The sequence below is a fragment of the Phaenicophaeus curvirostris genome, chromosome 2 (assembly GCF_032191515.1).
Source record: "Phaenicophaeus curvirostris isolate KB17595 chromosome 2, BPBGC_Pcur_1.0, whole genome shotgun sequence".
NCBI classification, from domain to species: Eukaryota; Metazoa; Chordata; class Aves; order Cuculiformes; family Cuculidae; genus Phaenicophaeus; species Phaenicophaeus curvirostris.
This window is the reverse complement of record NC_091393.1, coordinates 109,701,538-109,723,197: the sequence shown is the minus strand read 5'-3', so window position 1 is coordinate 109,723,197 and position 21,660 is coordinate 109,701,538. Positions and strand designations below refer to the sequence as shown.

At 42.2% G+C, this 21,660-nt stretch overlaps 1 protein-coding gene across 4 annotated transcripts in view; it reads right to left on the bottom strand.

The window, feature by feature from the left end:
* The window catches only part of FSHR (follicle stimulating hormone receptor), an 87,433-nt gene extending 66,169 nt beyond the window's left edge, over positions 1-21,264 (bottom strand). For 3 of the 4 annotated variants that reach the window (XM_069850431.1, XM_069850432.1, XM_069850433.1), the window contains exon 1: positions 21,032-21,260. In XM_069850431.1, coding sequence (XP_069706532.1) covers positions 21,032-21,183 — 152 coding nt within the window. In that variant the 5' untranslated portion in view covers positions 21,184-21,260. Of the gene's footprint in view, positions 1-21,031 lie in introns of all 4 variants that reach the window. The other variant, XM_069850434.1, reaches the window with a different exon arrangement.
* Between the last annotated feature and the right edge of the window lie 396 nt (positions 21,265-21,660).

The window sequence follows — 21,660 nt, the reverse complement described above, 5'->3', positions numbered from 1 at the left end:
ACCCTAGGGTGGCTGTAAGTCAAAGGGCAAAGTATGATAGAGACCAAAGCAATGCCATTGTGGCAGGAAGAATCTCCTCCTTCCTTTAAGCTTGCCCAGAGCATGGGCAAAGTAAAGCAAAGCTAGAGCTCTGGATTCCTCTACAGCACGTACAAAGAGAGAAAAAGAGTTTGCCACTGAGCACAAATTGCAACAACAAACAAATCCTATGAGCAGAATTACAGTTATCGTGTGGAAGAGTTTAACTGCTAGGAATGAGTTATCCACAAAAAAAAGGCCAGCAGTAAGCTTTAAAGCACAGTTAAAGTTGTTTTTCTTAATGTCAAAGGCATGCTGTGAAAAGTGTTTTGTGTAAGATAAATAACACAAGAGGATGAAGTTATTCTGTCTTTGAGAGCCAGAAAATAGAGATTGCTTGATTTTTACAAATAGCTATACTTTATTAGTATTGTTTATTCTGTAAGACACTATACTACTTTTAGAAGAGCACATTGTCACTCCTCAGACCTCAGTCACATGGTCCTTTGTGAAACGGACAGCATGTGATAATGGTGTGAATTGGTTAAAAGCTGACCTTGTTATCTGCAACCTTCCTTAAGGTGAGTAGCTGTTAAAAATCTAACTCACCCCGAGCATGCTTTCGGTGTTGCATCTATTTATGTTAGTAACTTTGCATACTCTTTTAACAAAAGGAGCATTGTGCAAGTACTGGGTATCTTGTTCTTGCACAAAGAGCATTTTACTATGTGTTCTTTCCTGTGGGCAACTTGTCAAGGCAAATAAGGTTATGGAAAATGCCCACAGTCCAACCAGATGGGGGGTATTGTCTTCTAAACTTTCTTCCCTTCTTTTCATTCAGAGAAAGAATAGACATCTTTCTCGCACAGGGCCAGTCCCTTCAGCTCTTTTCCTGTCCCAAGAATGTGTCAAAAACAATCTGATTCTGCAGCAGGGAGAGAACAGTGGTTTGTTCATTGGCTGAGGTCACAGCAGGAAGGTGACAAGTGCTCTTTCTGTGTAGTGTTTCTACCTCTAAGACATCAGGATTTTCTATGCTGGCAGGTGCTCCATACATGATGCTATTTTTCTTGACTGGGACAAATTGTCCAGGGATAAAATTCCTTCAGTTCTATGGTGGAGGCCTTAGTGAAGGGAAAAGAGAAAGAGAAAGCTTTTCTGCAATGTCTCTCACTGAACTATCACCGTTTAGCAAAGCACCAAATAACTTACCTCTATCACTTTATCTGACACATTCATTAGAAAGAGTTAGTGTGCTTTTCACCTCCTTTCTCATCCATATCCTCACAGGCCCCATACCTGTGTTGCTTAATGAGACACAGCTGAAACATTGCAGAGTATTAATAAAATAAAGGAAAGTGCTTTCTATTACACTCCCTAATTAGCACACACAGCCTAATAAGTAACAGGGTCCCGACCAAATATTTGCATTAATTTGGATACATCCAAAGACCCGTTTGAAGTTATAATGAAGTATCTGATACTCCTTGATGACAGAGAAGTCAGACACCAGTTAAGAAATGGTACTTGGAGGCTCGATCGACTCTTTTTACCTCTGAATCTGAGTATGAGCTTGGTAAAACTAAATATCCTCTCTGCTATCTAACACATGCTGTATTTTCCAAAGAGCAGTGTGAGTGCCAAACAGGGCTAACTCAACTGGGAAAAGAATGCCTCCTGAAGGGGAGCTGGATGCAAAAGGCATGTGCTCCACTGTTCCCAGAGCACCAGCTATGTTTGTGCTCAACACAGAAAAGACATGGATCTGTTGGAGCGAGTCAAGAGGAGGTCCACGAAGATGATCAGAGGGCTGGAGCACCTCCTTTATGAGGACAGGCTGAGAGAGTTGGGCTTGTTTGAACTAGAGAAAAGAAGGCTCCAGGGAGACCTTAGAGCAGCCTTGCAGTACTTAAAGGGGCTACAAGAAAGCTGGGGAGGGGCTCCTTATCAGGTGGTGCAGGGATAGGATGAGGGGGAACAGTTTTAAGATGGAAGAGGGGAGATTTAGACGAGATCTTAGGAAGAACTGTTTTCCTGTGAGGATAGTGAGGCGCTGACACAGGTTGCCCAGAGAAGTTGTTGATGCCCCATCCCTGGAGGTGTTCAAGGCCAAGTTACATTGGGCTTTGAGCAACCTGATGCAGTGGAAGGCATCCCTGCCCATGGCAGGGGTGCTGGAATTGGATGGGCTTTGAGGCCCCTTCCAACACAGACCATTCGATGATTCTATGATTCTAACCACACTGAACTACAGAAATATGATGAACCTCTGCCATATGTTCCCTATTCTCCCCCACTGTGGTGAGTGGAGGCTTTCCTTCTCTTTACATACATTTAAATGTTAATACTTATGTTTTGAAATAACACTAGAAGTAGAAAAGGTGAAAAATCCCCATATTTTTCTACTCTAGCACCATGCAAAGACAAAAAAATCATCTGTTCATCCCTTCTGGACATATCTTTCTCTAATCAGAATGTCTCTGCTGACTGTTGCTGGGGAATCGGGGCAGACACTGTTGCCGGGGGATTGGGGCAGAAGCTGCTGCCTGTGCAAGAGGATGAACCACTCAGCAAACTGGGAATGGGAATACCCATGAATTTAACATGAGCAACAGGCTACTGTGTGCATAAGAAAGAGATCTCGGAGTCCTCACACTGCAATTACATCTGCCAAGGGGAGGTTTTCCAGTGAAACCTGCACATTGCACTTTTAAACCTCGCAGACACTCCTGTTTACTGCTGTTGCTCACCACACATTCTCATGTCACGGACGCTTTTCCTAGCTGCACAGTTTTCATGTCAAGAGCTTTTCTTAGCTCCTCTGTTAGAGATTTCTGAGGGAAACGTTCACCGGGATATAAATTGCAGGTGGACAGACTCTAATTTCAACCTGCACTCTCCTGAGAGCATCTCTTCTCCCTCACAGTCTTTCTCTGTTATTGAGATCTCTTCCCTGTAGACTTCACCAATTTGATATAAAGGGAATGACAAGGCCAGCAGTCCTTATTACTTCTTGTGCTAAAAAAATCCTCCAAAACATTGTTTTCCACTAGTTTAGCAAGGATTGCCTTGCCACTGAAAATGCTGAGTTTTTCTGTGTTCCACCAGCTATAGATTTACTTTCAGGTGTCAAAATGATGATCCTGAACATATATAGCACAGCAGCTGATGTGCCCGTATCCTTAAAAATACTAACTATACTATTCTCTCTAAGATTGGTAGACCTCTTCCCAGTAAGACACAGTGCAAAGATTGCACTGGTGTCAAGTGTGCACCTTTGATGCATCTTGAAGTAAGTATTATTTTTTCCAGAAGGAAGCCAGCTTGATCACACTGGCAACTGAAATACTGGCTTATGTTCGGAGTGAAGATGTACTTAGTATTCTCACATTCAGAGTTCTTCTCGAATGTGAACCCTCTGTGGAGCACTTAGAAACAACAAACGTACACAGTCCTGTTAAAAGGAGTGGAAACAGTGACAGGAGGAACATGACCTGCTCACAGCATAGCTATAAGTTCTGAAAGATCTCTAAGAAAGTACTTACTATGTACAAGTAATTGGAGGAGAAATAAGCCAGGGCTACTAAACAAGCAACAAGAATTCTGAGCAATCTCCTGGGCTGGAACTAGTTGGAGGCTGGAGGAGTATTGTAATAATAAATCTTAAATGCTTGCCCTCCTCTTATTCTGCCCTTAAGAACCCCTGTTGTACACAGGACACTCGATCTGCCATCCCATTGCTATGGTCTATATTGCAGGGAGAGAGAAGGCAAAGGAAAAGCTCCTTTTCTATAAACTGATTGGTCATCTGCCTCTGCTGGGCTATACCTAGAGGCAAGGCAAGGCCTTGTGTAAAGAAGAAGTAGCATTCCCTTGGTTGGTGCTGATGGGCCAAATTGTGCTGTCCACTCACAGAAAATCCTTGTTGGGCTATACAAGGTCTCTGGGAAGCTTTGGGGCAAGGTTGTATTGTAAACAAGTGGAGGGCTTTGCTTTCCTGCTGCACCTGAACAGCTCCGGTTTTGCTGAAATGGTAGTTGTAGCAAGCTTCCAATCAATACCTGTGGCTTTGAAGTCAAAACAAAGACATCTTCCTACTGCTCTACAAAATGTGTTTCTAACCTACACAGAAATATTCAGCAATACTGACTCCATCTTTCTGTGTTCATATTGATTCTGAAGCAAAGTGTGACATTTTTTAAAAACAGACCAAGGTGCTGGGGGCTGTTACCTTAATGCCCGTTTTCTTTATGATGATACACAGGGTTATGGTTTGCCTGTTTGCTTCCAGCTGACAGTTATGACACATTGCACAAGCAATTGCAGGCTGTAGACTGATAAGATGACCAAGCAGATCTCAGGACAAATAGACTATGAGTGTTTTTATTGTGCAAAGAATATGCTAGAGCAGTAACCACTGAGAGATGCAGTAGATGAGATGTGCAGTCCCTGCTCAAGCAGGACACACAGAGAGCTTTTCACAGAATCATAACAGTTGGAAAAGACACCTAAGCTCATGCAGTCCAACCAGAGCACAATGCCACTGTGCCTACTAAGCCATGTCCCAAAGTGCTACACATTTTCTGACCACCCCCCAGGAATGGAGACTCCACCACTTCCCTGGGCAGCCTCTTTCAATGTTTCATCACTCTTTCAGTAAAGAAATTTTCCCTAAAATCCAATCTAAACCTCCCCTGCTGCAACCTGAAGCCATTTCCTCTCATCCTGTCCCTTGTTACTTGGGAGAAGAGACAAGCACCCACTTCATTACAACCTCCTTTCAGGCAGTTGTGTAGGATGATGAGGTCTCCCCTCAGCCTTCTTGTCTTCAGACTATACAGCCCCAGATCCCTCGGCTGCTCCTAAAAAATTAGTTGTTATGTATTAAGTATTTATTTTATTATTTAACCACCGGAAGAATGTGAAGTTTGAAGATTTAACCAATTGTGTTATACTAAGGGAAAGAAGAGTATAATAGCATTGTCAGCAAAATGCACTGACAGAGAACAAATACCTAAATGATGACCTTTGGTTAGAGACCCAGACCCAGCTTGGTGCTAAAAGGTACCCAGCTCCTTCAGGCTTTATATTTTAGCTGGTTTTAACAGTAAGGTTGTTATTTGATTTCTCTAAGTCTGAATAAAGGTATTGATTTTTAAAGAACTATCCCTGAGCCCTTAGACAAAACTGTGCTTCCCAAGAAGAAGCAGGGAAAAGATTTCTTCTGCTGGGCCTTCAGGAACAGGGTAAATCCTATTAACTACAATATCATAGAATAATAGAGTGGTTTGGGTTGGAAGGGACTTCGAAGCCCATCAAGTTCCAGCCCCCCTGCCACAGGCAGGGACACCTCCCACTGGATCAGGTTGCTCAAAGCCTCATCCAACCTGGTCTTGAGCACTTCCAGGGATGGGTCATCCGTGACTTCTCTGGGAAACCTGTGCCAGTGCCTCATCATCCTCACAGGAAAACATTTCTTCCCAGGATCTCCTCTAAGTCTGCTCTCTTTCAGCTTAAGTGCCAAGCTTTATAGGGCAAGATGAGTGCATTTAAGCAAATGCATAAATTGCTTTTCAAGCATGAAGGTAGGGCTTTGATTTAAGACAACAAAGAACAATACACCTTGGGCTACCATCTGATGTACACCTGCATGAATATGAGTCAGCTAAACCTGCCTGAGCTCACTTCATATATCAGAAAAAGGAATCTAGACCCTTCTGCTCTAACTGGAGGTGTGAAAGTAAATGGCTTTTTTTCTCCAAGAAAAACAGGACAAAAAAAAAAGAAACACAGAACAGAACTCTGCTTGAAAATGGAGTGGAAATAAATCAGCAGTGAATGGATTACTTTCAGATTTGAGTGCCTGGAGCAGCTTGATCTGGAACAGCAGAGCACTCAGGGCTTGTGTTTTTTAAATTAGTTTTAATAAATAGAATCAATATGTCAAATTATGAAGAAGGACAAAAGCAGAGATCAAATCGATCAAAGCTGCACCTTATCGTTCTAAGCCAAAGGGTGTCTTCCCTTGTCTGAATGAGATAAGGTGATGCAAGAATCCACTTGCTGCTTTTCAGTATCTCTCTCAGAACATCTGTATGTGGAGCTGGATAGTTAGTCTGAAAATGCTCCTAGTTATCCAAACACAGCCTTCCTTCTTTTCCCCTTTCCCCAGGAGGTGTTGGGCGGGGGGAGGGCATGGAATTAAGAAATAAACCAGTAAATGAATCCTTTTCCCTGAAGATCAGTACAGGAATTTACAGGGATGACAGAGCTAAATAGACTAATATGCACAAAGTATCCTTCATTATATATGGGATTTAATACTCAGGTGACAAGATTCTTGTTCAGATCCCTGGAAAAGTGTCTTTACACATAGTGAGTTAGGAAAGGGTGTTGGAGAACATTTGGGAGTTCTCTCACTCCCTAGACAGTCAAGGATTATTCACGCGTGGGGAGCTAGGGGTGCATCATAAACCTCGGTTGGGTTTTTGGCAGTTGGCAGGGGGTATTTGCACACAGATACCTTGTTTTCTTCTTTTTGGTTTCTTTGTTTTGTTTTGGGTTTTTTTCCCCAAAGACATTGCTCCAGGGAAGCTGCAGTGTCTCACTCCAGGGAAAAATGGAGAATCCTGGCTGCCTCCTTGCTCAGGGTAGTAGGGGGATGACCCTACTTCAGATAAGCCTGCTTCGATTAACAGTGTCCTCCTCCCTCAATAGTGAAACCCAGGAAAAGCATAGGGCAGCCCCAAACAGCTTCTCGTGTCTTAGTTGAACCCTGGATCACCAGCCCTGGGTCTGCCTGTGGAGAGCTTGTGCTGCTCATCACCAGCACATCACCACAAACTCCCTTTCCACCACAACGGCTTTATCCCAAACACTCTGAGCATCAGTTCTAGAACACAAGTGCAGCACAGGAAACTAAAGCACTTCAAATCCTCCATTTTTTAGCCCCTCCAATATAACTTTCTTATTAAAATTAAACCAAGTACAACTTACCAGTCCTGAATTTATTTTCATTAAAAACATTAAAACTGAAGAGGTTTATGGTCCACTTCATGATCCCTAGAGGTGTGAGAACAATGTGTGGTGCTAATAACCTCTGCTATCTTCCATTCATAGAAACAGAATGGTTTGGGTTGGAAGGGACTTCAAAGCCCATCCAATTCCAGCACCCCTGCCATAGGCAGGGACACCTTCCACTGCATCAGGATGCTCAAAGCCCAATGTAACTTTGCCTTGAACACCTCCAGGGATGAGGCATCCACAACTTCTATGGGAAACCTGTGCAAGTTTCTCGCCACTCTCACAGGAAAATATTTCTGCCTAATATCTCATCTAAATCTCCCCTCTTTCAGCTTAAAACCATTACCTCTCATCCTATCACTGCACTCCCTGATAAAAAGCCCCTCCCAGCTTTTCTGTAGCCCCTTTCAGTACTGGAAGGCTGCTATAAGTTCTCTCCAGAACCTGCTCTTTTTTAGGCTGAACAAAGCTGAAGTTTCATCCTCAGTCTGAAAAACTGGCATCAGTTATGTGGGCGTTGGGCCCACCTATAGTGCATAAGAGTATTTCTCAATGTTGTGGTTGAATTATACATAAACAGCAAAAGGGGAGTAATAATCTTAAAGTAACAGAATATATGACAGCTGTAATACTGAAAGTCATTCACAGGATACAGTGATGAGCATGGTTCAAAGCCTATCTGGAACAGCCTTCCATCTTGCTAATAAATATTCAGAGACTTTTAATCTTCAAGGACATAACAGTGAACATCTGACAGAAAATTCAGTGTAGATCCATAAGTGGTTTTTATTACATTGCAATCAGAAGTAGATTTCACAACATTTTATTGCAAGCAGGGCTTTTGGCAGAAGACACAGTGTTGCTTGGCTGAAGTAGTCAGTGGTTAACTGCAAGTCTGACAAAATAAACAAAATACCAATTATGATTCGAGAATAATGTAAGTTATTTTCTATTTAGTGAGGAAGAATTGATTTTCCCAGCAGTGTCACTTGCACTGTAATGATTGTTGCACATAAGACAACTTAAGGAAATGATGAAAAGACAAATTCGATGGGCTGCAGATCATTGGCTTAATCTTGACTGCTCACCTTGAGGACTGAGTGAAGGAAACATAATATACAGTACGGGACATCAGGGCCCTTGAAACCTCTGCTCCCTTTCTACCTCCCTGGTATTGTGTATTAAAAATTCAAATGTTGCTAAAGCAACACAAGGAAAGACCGAGCCCAATATTATGGCACAATCTAATGGAAATCAGTAGGAATCATTCCACTGATTTTTCAGCGTGTATTGGGTGGACCTTTTAACGTGTGCATACGTCTGAATAATGGGAACAGAGGTTAATCAATCAGCAACATAATGATAATCTCTTTATGCGGAGATGGAATCGTCCTGATCGGAGTTGGTAACAACAAAATGAGTTGACCTTACATTCTTCTCTGGCGACATCCACAATCAGCCGATGTACTGTACATTAAGTGCTGCGGGTCTTATCTAGCTGATAGAATTTGCTGCAAAAGGCCCACTTAAGCATGTTTGGTTTTGCTTTAGGGCCAGCAAAAATGACAGTAATTATCACATGTACCCTTCCAGAATCGTTAGGTTTTCCCTCTGATTTATTTCAAAGGTCTGCATCATTATTTTATATTACTCTGACTGCAGCTTCTTCCAGGATCTCCTATTGTTTTGCTCTTTTTTACATGGTGAAAGGTCTTTTAAGGTTCAAAGATGAGCTGGCCTTTCAAAAAATGAGAAAACACATTAATCTTGTAGTTGATTACTTTGTTGAGAAAATGTGCCACTAATCTATAGCCCTTGACCCACTTGGGTTAGATGTTACACTTGTTATCTTTTGATTATTTCATCTCACTAGTCAATTCCTCCCCACCCTCCCTTTATTTTTTTATTATAACATCCATATCTATTCTTGTAGATATATTTTTTTAAAAAGCAGGCATTGTGGTCATTCTTTCTCACTTTCTCTGATTAAGGCATGGTTTTGGCAATGAGAAAATGAGCATTTGCTCTGAGTTTGACAGTTGCAAAGGTTGTTTATTTCCCAGGGCTTTGTTTATAAGAATCCAGTGTTTAAAAATTATTTTATGCTGCATTTGGCAAATGTTGTGGTTTGTATGAATGCTACTGTTATTACTGTTCATGAAAACAATATTTAGGGCCCATATACTGAGTTACAGAAGAGCAACTAATTGTAGAATGGTTTGAGTTGGAAGAGACCTCAAAGCCCATCCAGTTCCAGCACCCCTGCCATGGGCAGGAACACTTTCCACTGGATCAGGTTGCTCAAGGCCCCATCCAACCTGGCCTTGAACACCTCCAGAGATGGGGCAGCTACAGCTTCTCTGGGTAACCTGTGCCAGTGTCTCACCACCCTCACAGAAAAAAAGTTCTTCCTAATGTCTCAATCTCCCATCTTTCAGCTTAAAACTGTTCTCCCACTTTTTGAACACCTCCAGGGGAGGAGACTCCACCACTTCCCTGGGCAGCCTGTTCCAATGATTCACCACTGATGCTATACTTGATAGTGAAGGCAAAATTCAGACCTCCATATAGTCTAGGTGCACCCATGTCCTTCCTTGGAGCATTTTAAGAAAAGCTGTCAACATTGAAGATCAAGGCTTCTAGTATCAAATGCCAACCTGAATCAGTTTAGTTCAGACTAACAAAACACTGAGTGTTTCCACACAATACAGGCTGAAGCCCAAAGTTGTCATTTATAAAAGCGGGATCTTAGCATAAAGTGCTTTAGAGAAATGTATAAACTCCTTTATATCACGAACTTCATAAAGATGTACTCTAGCTGGCAAGTAAGGCACCTCTAAGAAAAATAGCAGCCTGCTATCCCTCTGAAGCAGAGGTTAACAAGCTTTCTGTGGAATGCATAAAATCTTCAAGGAGACGCAAGCAGACACTTCTGAAGCACCCCCTGCCTCATTCCCTATTTTAGCTGATAACCACCACTACATGCATTCAGCCTGGAGGACACAGAAGAGATGAATCTACACCTAGAACCAAGGCCGCTTCTTGGCAGTCTAATGCGTAGGGGAAAAAAAATAATAACGCTTTCAAAGCCTTGAACAAAGAACTAGTCTCCCTGTTCTCTAGTGCCGCTGGAGTGTTTCTTCCAGATGTGTTCACGCCTCTGATGAACAAACAAAGCGTCAAAGCCCTAACTGCTGCTAGTCTGTAGCCCTGAAAGTACAAGGCTGTCCCCACCAGACCAGGGCATCAATACGTCCAAGTGTTTCTCAGTGGTCACTTTCTGAAGACTCATGCCTCTATGTCCAGCCCATGTAAAACTCTGATGGATGTGCTCCAATTTCTAGGGTAAAGTTCTCAAAAAGCAACCCAGTTTATGGGATGTAGGCTCATGCACTATGCTCAGTTGAACCAATATAAAATCATAGAATGTCCTGAGTTGGAAGGGACTCACAAGGATGACCGAGTCCAGTTCCTCTCCCTGCAGAGGATGACTCCAACATTCACACCGTGTGTCTGAGGGCATTAGCCAAATGTTCTAGAGTATTGTCAAGCCTAGTTCTATTACTGTATCTCTGGGGAGCCTGTTCCAGTGCTCCACCACCCCCAGGGGGGAGTGTCTTCCCCTAGTGCCCAACCTAACCCTCTCCTGGCACATCCTTCTACCATTCCCTCAGGTCCTATCATTGGTTGCCAAAGAGCAGTGATCAGAACCTGCTCCTCCTCCTCCCCTTCTGAGGAAGCTGCAGACCATGATGAAGTCCCTCCTCAGTCTCCTCTACTCCAAGCTGAACAGACCAAGTGATTTTTAGCCACTCCTTATGTGTCTTCCCCTCTAAACCTGCTACAGCAGAAATATTGTTTGCTACATGTATACTGCATATTAAAAAAATAATGCTGTAGATGCATCATTCATGTACAGATGAAGGGCTAAGAAGACATATACAGGTAGTAGTTAAACTCATAAAGGGGTGAAAACCTTCCAATTAGTGCTCCATAGGCAGCCACACTGACCAGAACAAAGCCAACAGTTACCATAATTGAAATGCCTGCACAAATCTCCACCTCAGCTCTCTTTAAATTACTGCCTGTACCACTGCTGTGAAATCCTCCTAACACAGGGACAGAAACTGATACAGGAGGAGTACAGAAATGAAGGAATTGGGAAAAGTGATGATGCAGAGATACCACGTCAGTAAAAAATATATTTGAGAGGAAAAAAACCCTGAAACTGCATAGACATCATTCGAACATTAAAAAATAGTTGAACTACGACTTTGTATTGCCTTATGTACAAGAATCAAAGCAGCAGGCCTGTGTTTCATGCCACTGAGCTTAAAGCCTTCTTGCAATGAGAAATAGTTATTAGAAAGGAATATGAACGTGCAAGAGGTAATGGGTTGGGGTTTTTTTGATCAAGGAAATATATTGCCATGGGAGTACAGGCTGGTGAATAAGGTCCTGGAGGGGCTAGAGTTCCAGCTAAATCACTAATTTTTTATGCTGTGCTCTTGTGAAATTGCTTGTCCTTTACAACCTATAGATTTACTGTTTGTGTAACGGAGAAAATTATGTTTTCAAACTTACCAGAAATATGGTGGAGTTTGTTATATTTATAGAAAACTTTGTGAGCCCTAAGAAAACCTCGTCATTTCCATATGGCCCATTAAAACAATTAAAAACCCTCCTAATATATTTGAATCAATTTTAACAGTGGGTTACTTATTTCATTTGTGCATTCAACGCTCATTTTATTCATCCCTAGGGTGGTTTGCTGTCTGCCACAATAGCATGAAGTCCTGAATCTGCAAATCTGTACAGATGGGCAGTTTCACACCTGTGACCTGTCCTGCTGGAAGGCAGTGAGCTGCATGGACAAGTAATTAGGATGCGTATGAACAACTGCAGAATAAAACCTGAGGTTTTCTTGCTAAGCATTCCCTCGCAGGGGCCACTAACACTGATGTCAAAGTGCTGAAGGATGAGGTTTGGGCTTCATCTGCCATGGCAACAATATACCATGGACTGGAAATTACAGCTCCTGGGATTTGGATGTAGTATTTCCCCAAACCAGTAATTCCACCTAGAGAGAGTTGTTGTTTTGCTGGGGCATTGCTTGGTTTGTTGTCATTTTCTGACACAGTCTGTACTTCTTTTATGACTCTCTACTTGCCAAAAAGAGAAAAGCAAAAATTTTCATGGCAGCTCTGTTGGCCAAAGAAATCTTCAGGGATGTAACAAGTTTTTTAGCATTATCCAGCTGTATTCCCATAGCAGGGGGGTTTATAGCCCCTCTTCTTGCTTGTTCAGATATTTCTGTGTGTCTATAAATATTCCTGCTGGGAGAGTGGACTCTGAGGAAAGACTTTTCAGAATTGATTGCTTCCCAGTATTTAACAAGAAGGGAAAACTGGGTTTGGCTGATCTGTGCTGATTTTTTACAGCAGTGAAGAGACTGGGGATGCCAGAGAAATTAGCACAGGCTGTGCTCCTGCTACTGAAGCCAAATTTGCTTTCTTACCTTGGTGAGTGTCCATGGCTGTTAAAGACACCAAGGCTTCCCAATGAATAGGAAGCCTTTTGACAAAGGCTCTGTCCTCAAACACCCCTACTGGGCTACTAAAGGCAACAGCCTAATGCATTGATCTCATGTGGCGGTAAAAATGAAAAAAGAAATCAAAGCTTACCCTGGAGTCAGCACTGAAATCCAAACCTCCCAAAGCCAAGGGCAGGCAAGAGCTTTCCACCAGGGATCAGTTATAAGCACAAGGCACAGCGCATGATATGAAACCATTAAAGAAAACCACTACAATCCTCAGCCTAACCACAAGACAATCCTTTGCAGTGAAGAAAACCAAACCCAAATAACTACTTATTGCTTCTTCCCATTCCATGCTTCTGGCTTCAGAAAATGCGACACTAGACAGTCCCTCATTCCATAGCTACTCTCTCCCAGCTGAGCCTTGGTTATTTTACTGGTTACAGCTACGTGTACATGTACTCTTGCTTTTCATTCTTATCTCCTTTGTCCTTAGCCAAACTGGTGCCAGTGCCTTACCACCATCACAGGAAAACATTTCTTCCTCTCTTCTAAATCTAAAAGATGAAAAGATGGTGAAAGCCCCAGTCCATGGCAGTGGTTACATGTTAAAAGTTGTGGCTGCCCTATCAGTACAGCAAGTTTTGAATATGTTACATCCAAGGATACAGCATTATTTTGCTAATTTAGGAAAAGACAGACACTCAGGAATTTCCCTCTATAATAACAGGCTGCAAATTCTCCTCTAGCTAACCAGGAACAAATAAAACTGAGTAGCTTGATAAGGTAATGAGAGATAAGAAGCATCCATACCTTCCAGGCTGAGCTCCTGGAACACCTAAGGATGCTTCGAGGAAAACATTAAGCAAAAGCAAACAAATCAGAACCTTTCCTGACCCTAGACCTCCCGAATCAAGGTAGTTGTACTGGAGTAAAGCCAGAAACTGGGCTCCTCATTACAGTGTATACAAGACAATTAGAAGAAATAATTTTCTCTACTCTTATACAAAATTCAGCCTTGCCTCTGACCTATAATTTGAAATAAGCTTCATTTTAATGACTTAAATTTCAGTGCTAATAAGAGTAGTCCAATCAAAGTACAGGCGAAGAGCGTGCAATAATTTACAGGTTCTGTCTGAAAAGGTCAAGGTATTAAACAAAGAAAACTGACTTTTGCTACCAAAAGGCTTGTTCCTCACTGTGCAAAACTAATAGACTGCTATGACAAATAATACCTGTCTTTCCTTGCCCAAAGTATCTTGTTTACTGCACACACAGAGATATTAATTACTAATTAGCTACTGCCAAAATGAACAACACGTGGCTGACAGAGTTTTCCATTGTCAGACAGCATAAATGAACTTAGTTCTTTCCACTGTAGTTAATGAAGCTATGGCAATTGAAATTAGCTGTGAACCTACCCCAATTATCTTTTAGCCCATCTCCACAAGGACACTCAGTAAAGTTACGCAGAACTAACTTAAAAAATAGTCAAATTAGAAAAGACTGAGACAACCTGAGCTTTGCAAAGATTTCTTTTCCATCTTGGTTAGGTGACTAGCAGGTTGGTTTGCTTTTCTTTACCATGCTGGATAATTCAGCCTGTCTTTGCAGGACCCCCTCTTGTATGCAAACTGCTGGCACTTAGAACAGCTATCCCCTTCGGGACATAAATCCACTTGGCATCTCTCCTCCTTTCCTGTAGCATTCACCCTTGTTAAGTTGTCCATGCGTGTACCCAGTGTTTTAATCAATGCTGCAGCCTGGCGAGACCCCTCCCAGCATCAGGAAAATCCTTCAGCCACACAGCATCCTTTCTCCTGCAGGCTTATCGGGCAACACGTTTTGTGTGCAATACTCTTCTCAAGGAATTCAACTCAGAGCTTAAAGACATCTTCCACTGGAAATCTCTTCTCTATTACACCTCAGAAATGCTGCTGGGAAGATCAAGTATTTGAGCAGCTTTCTTTTTACAGCACAGCAGCTTGCACCCTGCTGAGTCTGAGTATGATGGGCACACCGCCCACCCCCCTTTCTGCATCTACTTCTCTTTAAATGCCCTGAGCTCCCCTCTGTACGGGACAGGAGGGCAACTCTGCGAAGCTGAGACAGAAACACATAAGCACTTTAATGTCTCTCAGACTCATAAAAGCACTCTTCAAAACTCTCCCCTTGAGCTCTGAGTATGCTCCTCTCTCCCAACTAGCAACAGTCATATTACAGTATCAACAGAATTCCTTGAGCCAAAGTGTCCTGGCCTCCCTGCGTGGCATGAGAGATGAAGCCAATATATTTTACTAGTAGAAAAAAGAGAGCAACAAAGTCTAAAAAATGGCGCTTTAACCCTGTTCATTTAAAACTGATGAGTTGGGAGAAGCCATAGTGAGGGGAGTAAATGAAGGTAGGAAATCATCTGTACTGTTGTACTGTTGAAGAGTTTAGCATGACACACCATTTCAGAACAAAGAAAAATTAACTTCTCCATGACACTGGTGAATTCAGTTCCTCAAATGTGTTTTGCAGTTCATATTCTTGTTGTAGAACTGGTATAAAAGTTAGACCTCCATCCCTCGTTGTAGTGTCCCTTAGACTTACCAACTTCTCCATTTTAACCACAATTTCTATTAAAAGTATTTCTGATCTTATCAGGGCTTTTCTTGCTTGTTGTGCTTCTAGGCTAACGCCTTGAATTTACCAGCTTGCATTTCATGAGTAACATTACTATCAAACTCTCCTAGGTTATAATTATACAAAACAAGATTTGAATGGGGAGGCACCCAAGCTGCAGACAAGCTGCTTGAGACAAGGTGTAACACCTAATTTAGTCTTCCAAACACTTGAGAAAAACATTGATAATCATCTCATCCAATAGACAAGCTTTTGTTCTTTGTGAGAATAAAATCGGGATATACATAAAACTTCTAAGTGGGAGGTGTTATTTTGGGACATGGAGCTGTAATGCCCCAAGAACCCATTCTGCTTGTTATCAAATGTGTGGGAGTGTGACAGAGTGAGGGAGAGGCTGCCTGAATGGCCAGAACTTGCACATCGGGAGAATCTCTCTGTAGCTGATCACAGTGAAGGGCATCACCTGGTACAGATCTGGGTACCCTCTTAATGCCATGTGCAAATGTCAAACTCGACCATGCATCTCATAGATCAAGATTTAATCATTGTAAGTCAGGTGAAAGTCACAGAATCACAGAATAGTTAGGGTTGCAAGGGACCATAAAGACCATCCAGTTCCAGACTCCCCTGCCACGAGCAGGGACACCTCCCACTGGATCAGGCTGCTCAAAGCCCTGTCCAACCTGGCTTTGAACACCTCCAGAGATGGGGCAGCCACCACTTCTTGGGGCAGCCTGGGCCAGGGACTCCTCACCCTCACAGGGAAACATTTCATCCTAATGTCTCATCTGAATCTCCCCTCTTTCAGCTTAAAACTTTTCCCCCTCATCCTATCACTGAAGTCACAGTCACATGTATGTATTTATCACAAGTAAGCCAGCAATGTGCACTGTGCTGCAAAACAGCTTCTATCGCGTGCAGCATAACTCCTTGTGTTGAGAAGCTCCTGAAGCTTTGGATACTGGATGTTCCTACAGAGATATGTACTCAGTAATTTATACTATCTGAGGATCTGCCTTGCAGAGTTTACTATCTTTCTTTAGTGCCACTTTCTTCCTTTTCTTATTCCTTTTTTATGCTCTGTCTATTTCTTTTTATCCTTCCAATGAAAATGTCAAATATAGAATCCAGCATAAGCAGCAGACCACTCCACAAATATACAGCCAATGATCATACGACAACCGCTATAGCTTCCTGCTTCGAAGTACGAACTGATCATAAATCCAGGATGAGAAGAATGTAGCATTAACTGCAGACTATTTTCTACCCTAACAGAAGCAACATTGGTTTAAATAAAACTTTTTAAAGCATGTAATACATTTTCAATTTGCTCTGCTGTGCAAATATTCCCATTTACTTCTGATAACATGTGGGTTTACTGATTAAGATTAACCACCATAACACAGGAACTTGGAAACTTCCTGGGTCTTCATTTTGTTAGCGTACCTTATCCTCTCCATACCTTGTCATTCTTATGTTAAGGTCAGCCCACCAGTATGAACATCTGAGCAAGAGCTGTAATTACTTGCAAATTTCGATGCAGCTTCAGCTTTACATGTGAAAGCTAAAAAACATGCAAACTGCAGCTGCCAATAGTAGCTTTGCACCTACTGCTCACATCATCTGCAGCTTGTTTCAAAGGAGCATATCTGACTCAGTACATAACACAGAACTTGCTATTTCAAGGCAGCTACTGTTTTACTGGCCGGACATCTCCTCAGCCTTGACTTGATAGTCTAAAATAAATATCCTTGAGCAATCATACAAAAACACCTATGCAGAAAGCAAGTGAAAAAACCCCCGCTGTTTATAGTTTGCAGATGCTTGAGAGAAAACACCCCATATAACCTACCTCTAAACTGCTCTGACTATGACTATTTGCTAAACTGCCTAGTGAAGCCAGAGAATGGCTTTTAAAACACAAAATGCCACATGATCAAGCCTAGACTTTATTTATATTAGCTACAGTTTCACTTTAGACAGCACTTTGTCAGACCAAAGCCAAATGATGGGCCATCTCTATTGTCAATTATTTCAGTCATCTCAGCTGCTCCTTTCTAAAACTGGCACTACTCTCCCACTGAAGCCTCTGGCTTCCAAGTTTGCAAGCTTTCTTTGAGGAGCTCCTGCTCTCAAAAGATGTTTCTTACATCAACTCCACAGTTTAGAAAGAATCATGCAGAAGAACCCATCTGGGCAACATCTATGAGCTGCTCTGGCACTTGTATGATAGCTAAGGAGAGATAAGCATTAAGGGACTAAGTTTAGGAGCAGGAGAAAATTAGGAAAGTAACGAGCTGGGGGCAGTTTCTCTTTATAACGTTACACCATGATCAATTTTAGCTTTCCCTGATAACTTTTTGTCACAGCATCAGTTACATGTTGTGGGTAAAATGCTGAGATCAACATTTCTCTCACATAATTCTGCAGGGTACCAAGAAGAATTGGACCATACAGCCTTTTCTACCTCTCTCCTTAAGCTGCCTGGCACAGTTGCTTTACTTTGTTAAATCAGAGATGCAGTCTGATGCCCAGTTGGTTGCGCTTAGCTGCTGGGGCAGAGCTCTCTACTTCTCTGGGATACTGTAACATTGACTTCAAGCTCTGCTGAGCTGAGAAACCCAAAACCAAGGAAGGGTGTTGTAAGGATTAAGCTTTCCTTGGCATTTCTCACTGTATTCATGTGTTTCTGCTTAAAATAGTTTCCTGAATCTTAAGAAGGATCCCTTCTATTCTGAGAACAAGGTAATTTTGTTTGTATTACTTTCTCAAAGCAAGATCTCTTATGAGTAAATGACATCTTAGGGATGGATTTATAAAGCTTGACACTGGATTTTAAAAACTGTTTTCAATCTTCAGAGAGTAAACTGCCATAGGTGATTACCAAGTTGCTTCCCTCTCTCACTCTGCAAAGCAATTAATAGTTAACATTTTGACACAAATGAGCCTTTGTTTCCCATCTGAACTTTCTGTTTTCTCATGGATGACCTCCAGAGTTGCGAGTCAGAGGAATCAACATTTCTCACAGTCATTTTGGTATCTATTAAAAAATGCCCAAAACTCTTCTATCCCACTCGTTTTCTCAGCAAAGATAATAAAGCAAAACAGCTAACATCCACAGAGGTCCGTCCTGCAAATGCTTCGAGTGTGCCAACTGCAGAGTACTTGCAAATTCGCAAGCAGAAAGCCAAACTGCAACTGTCCCTTCATGAGAGTTTGGTCTGTAAGTGAAAAAGTACATGTGGCAGCAAGAAAAGTATGAAAACCCATGATTCCTGATCCCTGCTCTGTTTTCAGATGGTAAATACAACCTGAAATGCCTCACTGTAAAAGGCTCTCATCCCCATGCATTGCTACACCCATCACACCCGCAAAAATAACAAATAATAAGAATAATTAAAAGGAAATCAGCCATGTCAAAGAGCAGAGATAATGGTTGTTGAGGACATTTTTACCTTTTTCCTGAGTTTTCTTATCAAATAACAGAGCTGGCTGCCACATGCCAGCATCCTGACATAAGAAACAGCTGCAGTGGAACAGAAACAGCAACAGAAAGACCTGCTTGAGGCTTATCAGGCTTCTGTTCTCTCTCCAAAGCTTTCACTGGTGTTTTATTCAAAAGAAACTAGGAAAAGACAATAGGATAGCTTAGGAAACATATCAAGATCACATAAGAGAAGGCAAAGAGATCCAAGTGTACTAAACAACGCCCCCTCCTTTAAGTCACATAGAATCAGACCTTGTCTAGCACACCCAGAAGGAGCTCTTGAGTGAAAGAAAGGTCTTACAGGTGCTGCATTTAGCAAGAAGTCTGCACTTGTGTCTGATACTGGCATCATGGCCATCAACGCTCAAGTTGCTATACTGACCTTTTCACTCATAGGGGCCTTTTAAAATCACCTAAATCACCCTACTGGGTATTCAGTGGAGAGAAGTGTAGGAAAGCACCTTTCTAGAGGTCACCCTTTGACACTGAAGGAAAATCTAAGGTTTACCTGTCACTTAATAGCTCTTCAGCAGATGTACCTGGCTTTAGTAGCACTACCATTTGATGTATTCAAAAAAAGTCTACAGAAACTTCATGGACAAATTCTCAAGCCATGATGAAGCCAATCCCAGGTCTGTCCTGATTTAACAGGACCAGAATTCCCTTGCAGGAAACTGAAAGCTGGCGTAAGTGAGAAGAGAGTCAAGTTAAGAGATTCTAACTCCAATAGTGGTATGACACTGCCAGAAGAAAGGTTTCGCTTGCTGGTTTTGGTCACACTGACGTTGTTTTGAAGAATACCCACTCATCCTCAACAAACACTGGAGAAGTTAGCAAGGATCGCCTGCAAACAAATCCCATTTTACTGACAGGTGAGTTTTGACAATATTAAATTCTACTTCTTTGCAGATATAATTACAAACTGTTTTGGTCAATCCGTAGAAGGCAGACCTTAACTGGGTAATCTCAAGAAACAATCAAAGAAAAATGATACCAAATTAGCCGTGGATGCTTGGAGCAGGGTTCACTCAGGGTTTAGATGACCTAAATCACAGACAGATTATTTTTCCCTCTAGTAGCAAGAATGATTTAAACTTTTGCTGATGTTCTGTGGTTAATTCAGACACTTGTCTCAAGTTTTCACCGCCGTCTGCTTATTCAGTAATCATAACAACTCCTCCTGCCACATGGAACAAAACTTCTGCCCTAGGAAAATTAGGGCAGTAACCACAGATATCTTGTGGTATGTAAAACGAGGATAAGGACATATTTTTATAACTATTGACATGTAATTCTTCCTTGTAACCTCCCCCTAAAACTTGCCACTTCGGTTCTTAAACAAAGAATTTACTGAGGACTACTCCTTTCACTTTTGCTTTAAGTCATAACAATGCTGGATGGCTAGGGGTGTACGCAAGGGGTGATAGAACTGTAAAATCAAAGAATGCTTTGTGTTGGAAGGGACCTTAAAGCTCATCCAGTATCAACCCCCTGCCACTCCATCAGGTTGCTCAAAGCCCCATCCATCCTAGTCTTGAACACCTCCAGCGATGGGGCAGACACCACTACTCTGGGCAACCTGTGCCAGTGCCTCACCACCCTCACAGGAAAACATTTCTTCCTAAGAAGAAAGAAAGAAAGAACTTGCTCTAAAAGAAATTAAAATTAAAACAATGGCTTGCAGCAGAGGTACAAACTCCTCAGGGTGGAAAACAAAGCAAAGCTCTAAGACAGATAAAGCTCTTCCTTGAGTAATACACTACAGTATTTTCGCATAGTTCACTCTCTATGACTGCAGCCGTGCCGCTCCTCTGATAGAGAAGGATCGCTCCCTGTGTGTTTATCAGAGCCTTTCTGCAATGGCTGTATGATTTCAAAAGGAGAATGTTAAGTTCCTTCTTGGCAAACGAGCACAAAATCTTTGGAAAGCTCCTGCAGCACAAACACAATTGCTCATCATCAAGTTGTTTGGGGCAGACAAGTTGCACTATGTGTTTCGACAATTCTAAAACAAGCTGTAAGGAAAGCTTAAGTTTCATGCTTCAAATTACTGTCATAGCACAAAGGAAGCATGTTTAAAGTTTAGTCAGTGCTTTGCATTATAACGTAGCGTATCTTTTCCTAACAAAGATCTTAAAATCAGCACGATCAGAGTAACAGAGAGGAGCTTCAAGATGTAATTAAGCAAGCGGAGGAGGAAGGGCTGTGCTTTCCAAACAGCTGGCGTAGGTCTCTCAAGCGAGTTCCTACAAACCTGACCCTTGGCTTGCCAAGAAGCAGTTTGTTTTGAGAGCCAGGAACCAGGCTGCTGTTTGCAACCATCTCCTCTCCCTACTTACAGTTCAGTAGCATTGGCTGGGATGTCCTGGGGAACCTGGACCACCTTGCTCTCCTGACAAATGAAGACCCTGCCCATGCAGCGGCAAGCATGGTGCTGGCATCCTGAGCAGCTCACTAGGAGAACCAACAGCCAGGTGAAGACCCGAGACATCTCTGCCTTCACATCTGGGGCAGGCTCCTCCACCTCAAAGGGAGGAACACAGGGACCTCCCAGCCCAACTGCCTGGAGGAAAGATCCGCCCCAAAAGCTGGGACAACCCACGTGGCTCTTGGGGGATGACTTTTATGAAGTTTCGGTTCATAGTCCTGGATTCTTTATGGACTTAGAGGAGGGATGGAGATCAGCAATGTTGATTTTCCATGCCAAAATTAGTTTACATTTTAAGTGGTGTTGAAATCACAGGCAACAGCTGAACTAATCAGGTCACTTTTTTGATGCACTGGGAAAAGGTTCTTCTCAGCTCTCCTATTTTGCATGTATTATTTGGTAAGATCAAGGGACAACAAAGCATTTTTACTTTCTACCACCCAGGCACTTTTGTCCCTGAGGGAGAAGCACTATTTATGCTCCCCTCTGTGGATCCAAGAGCCCCTGCTTTTGTGTTGCTCCTAGGCAAACAAAATGTGT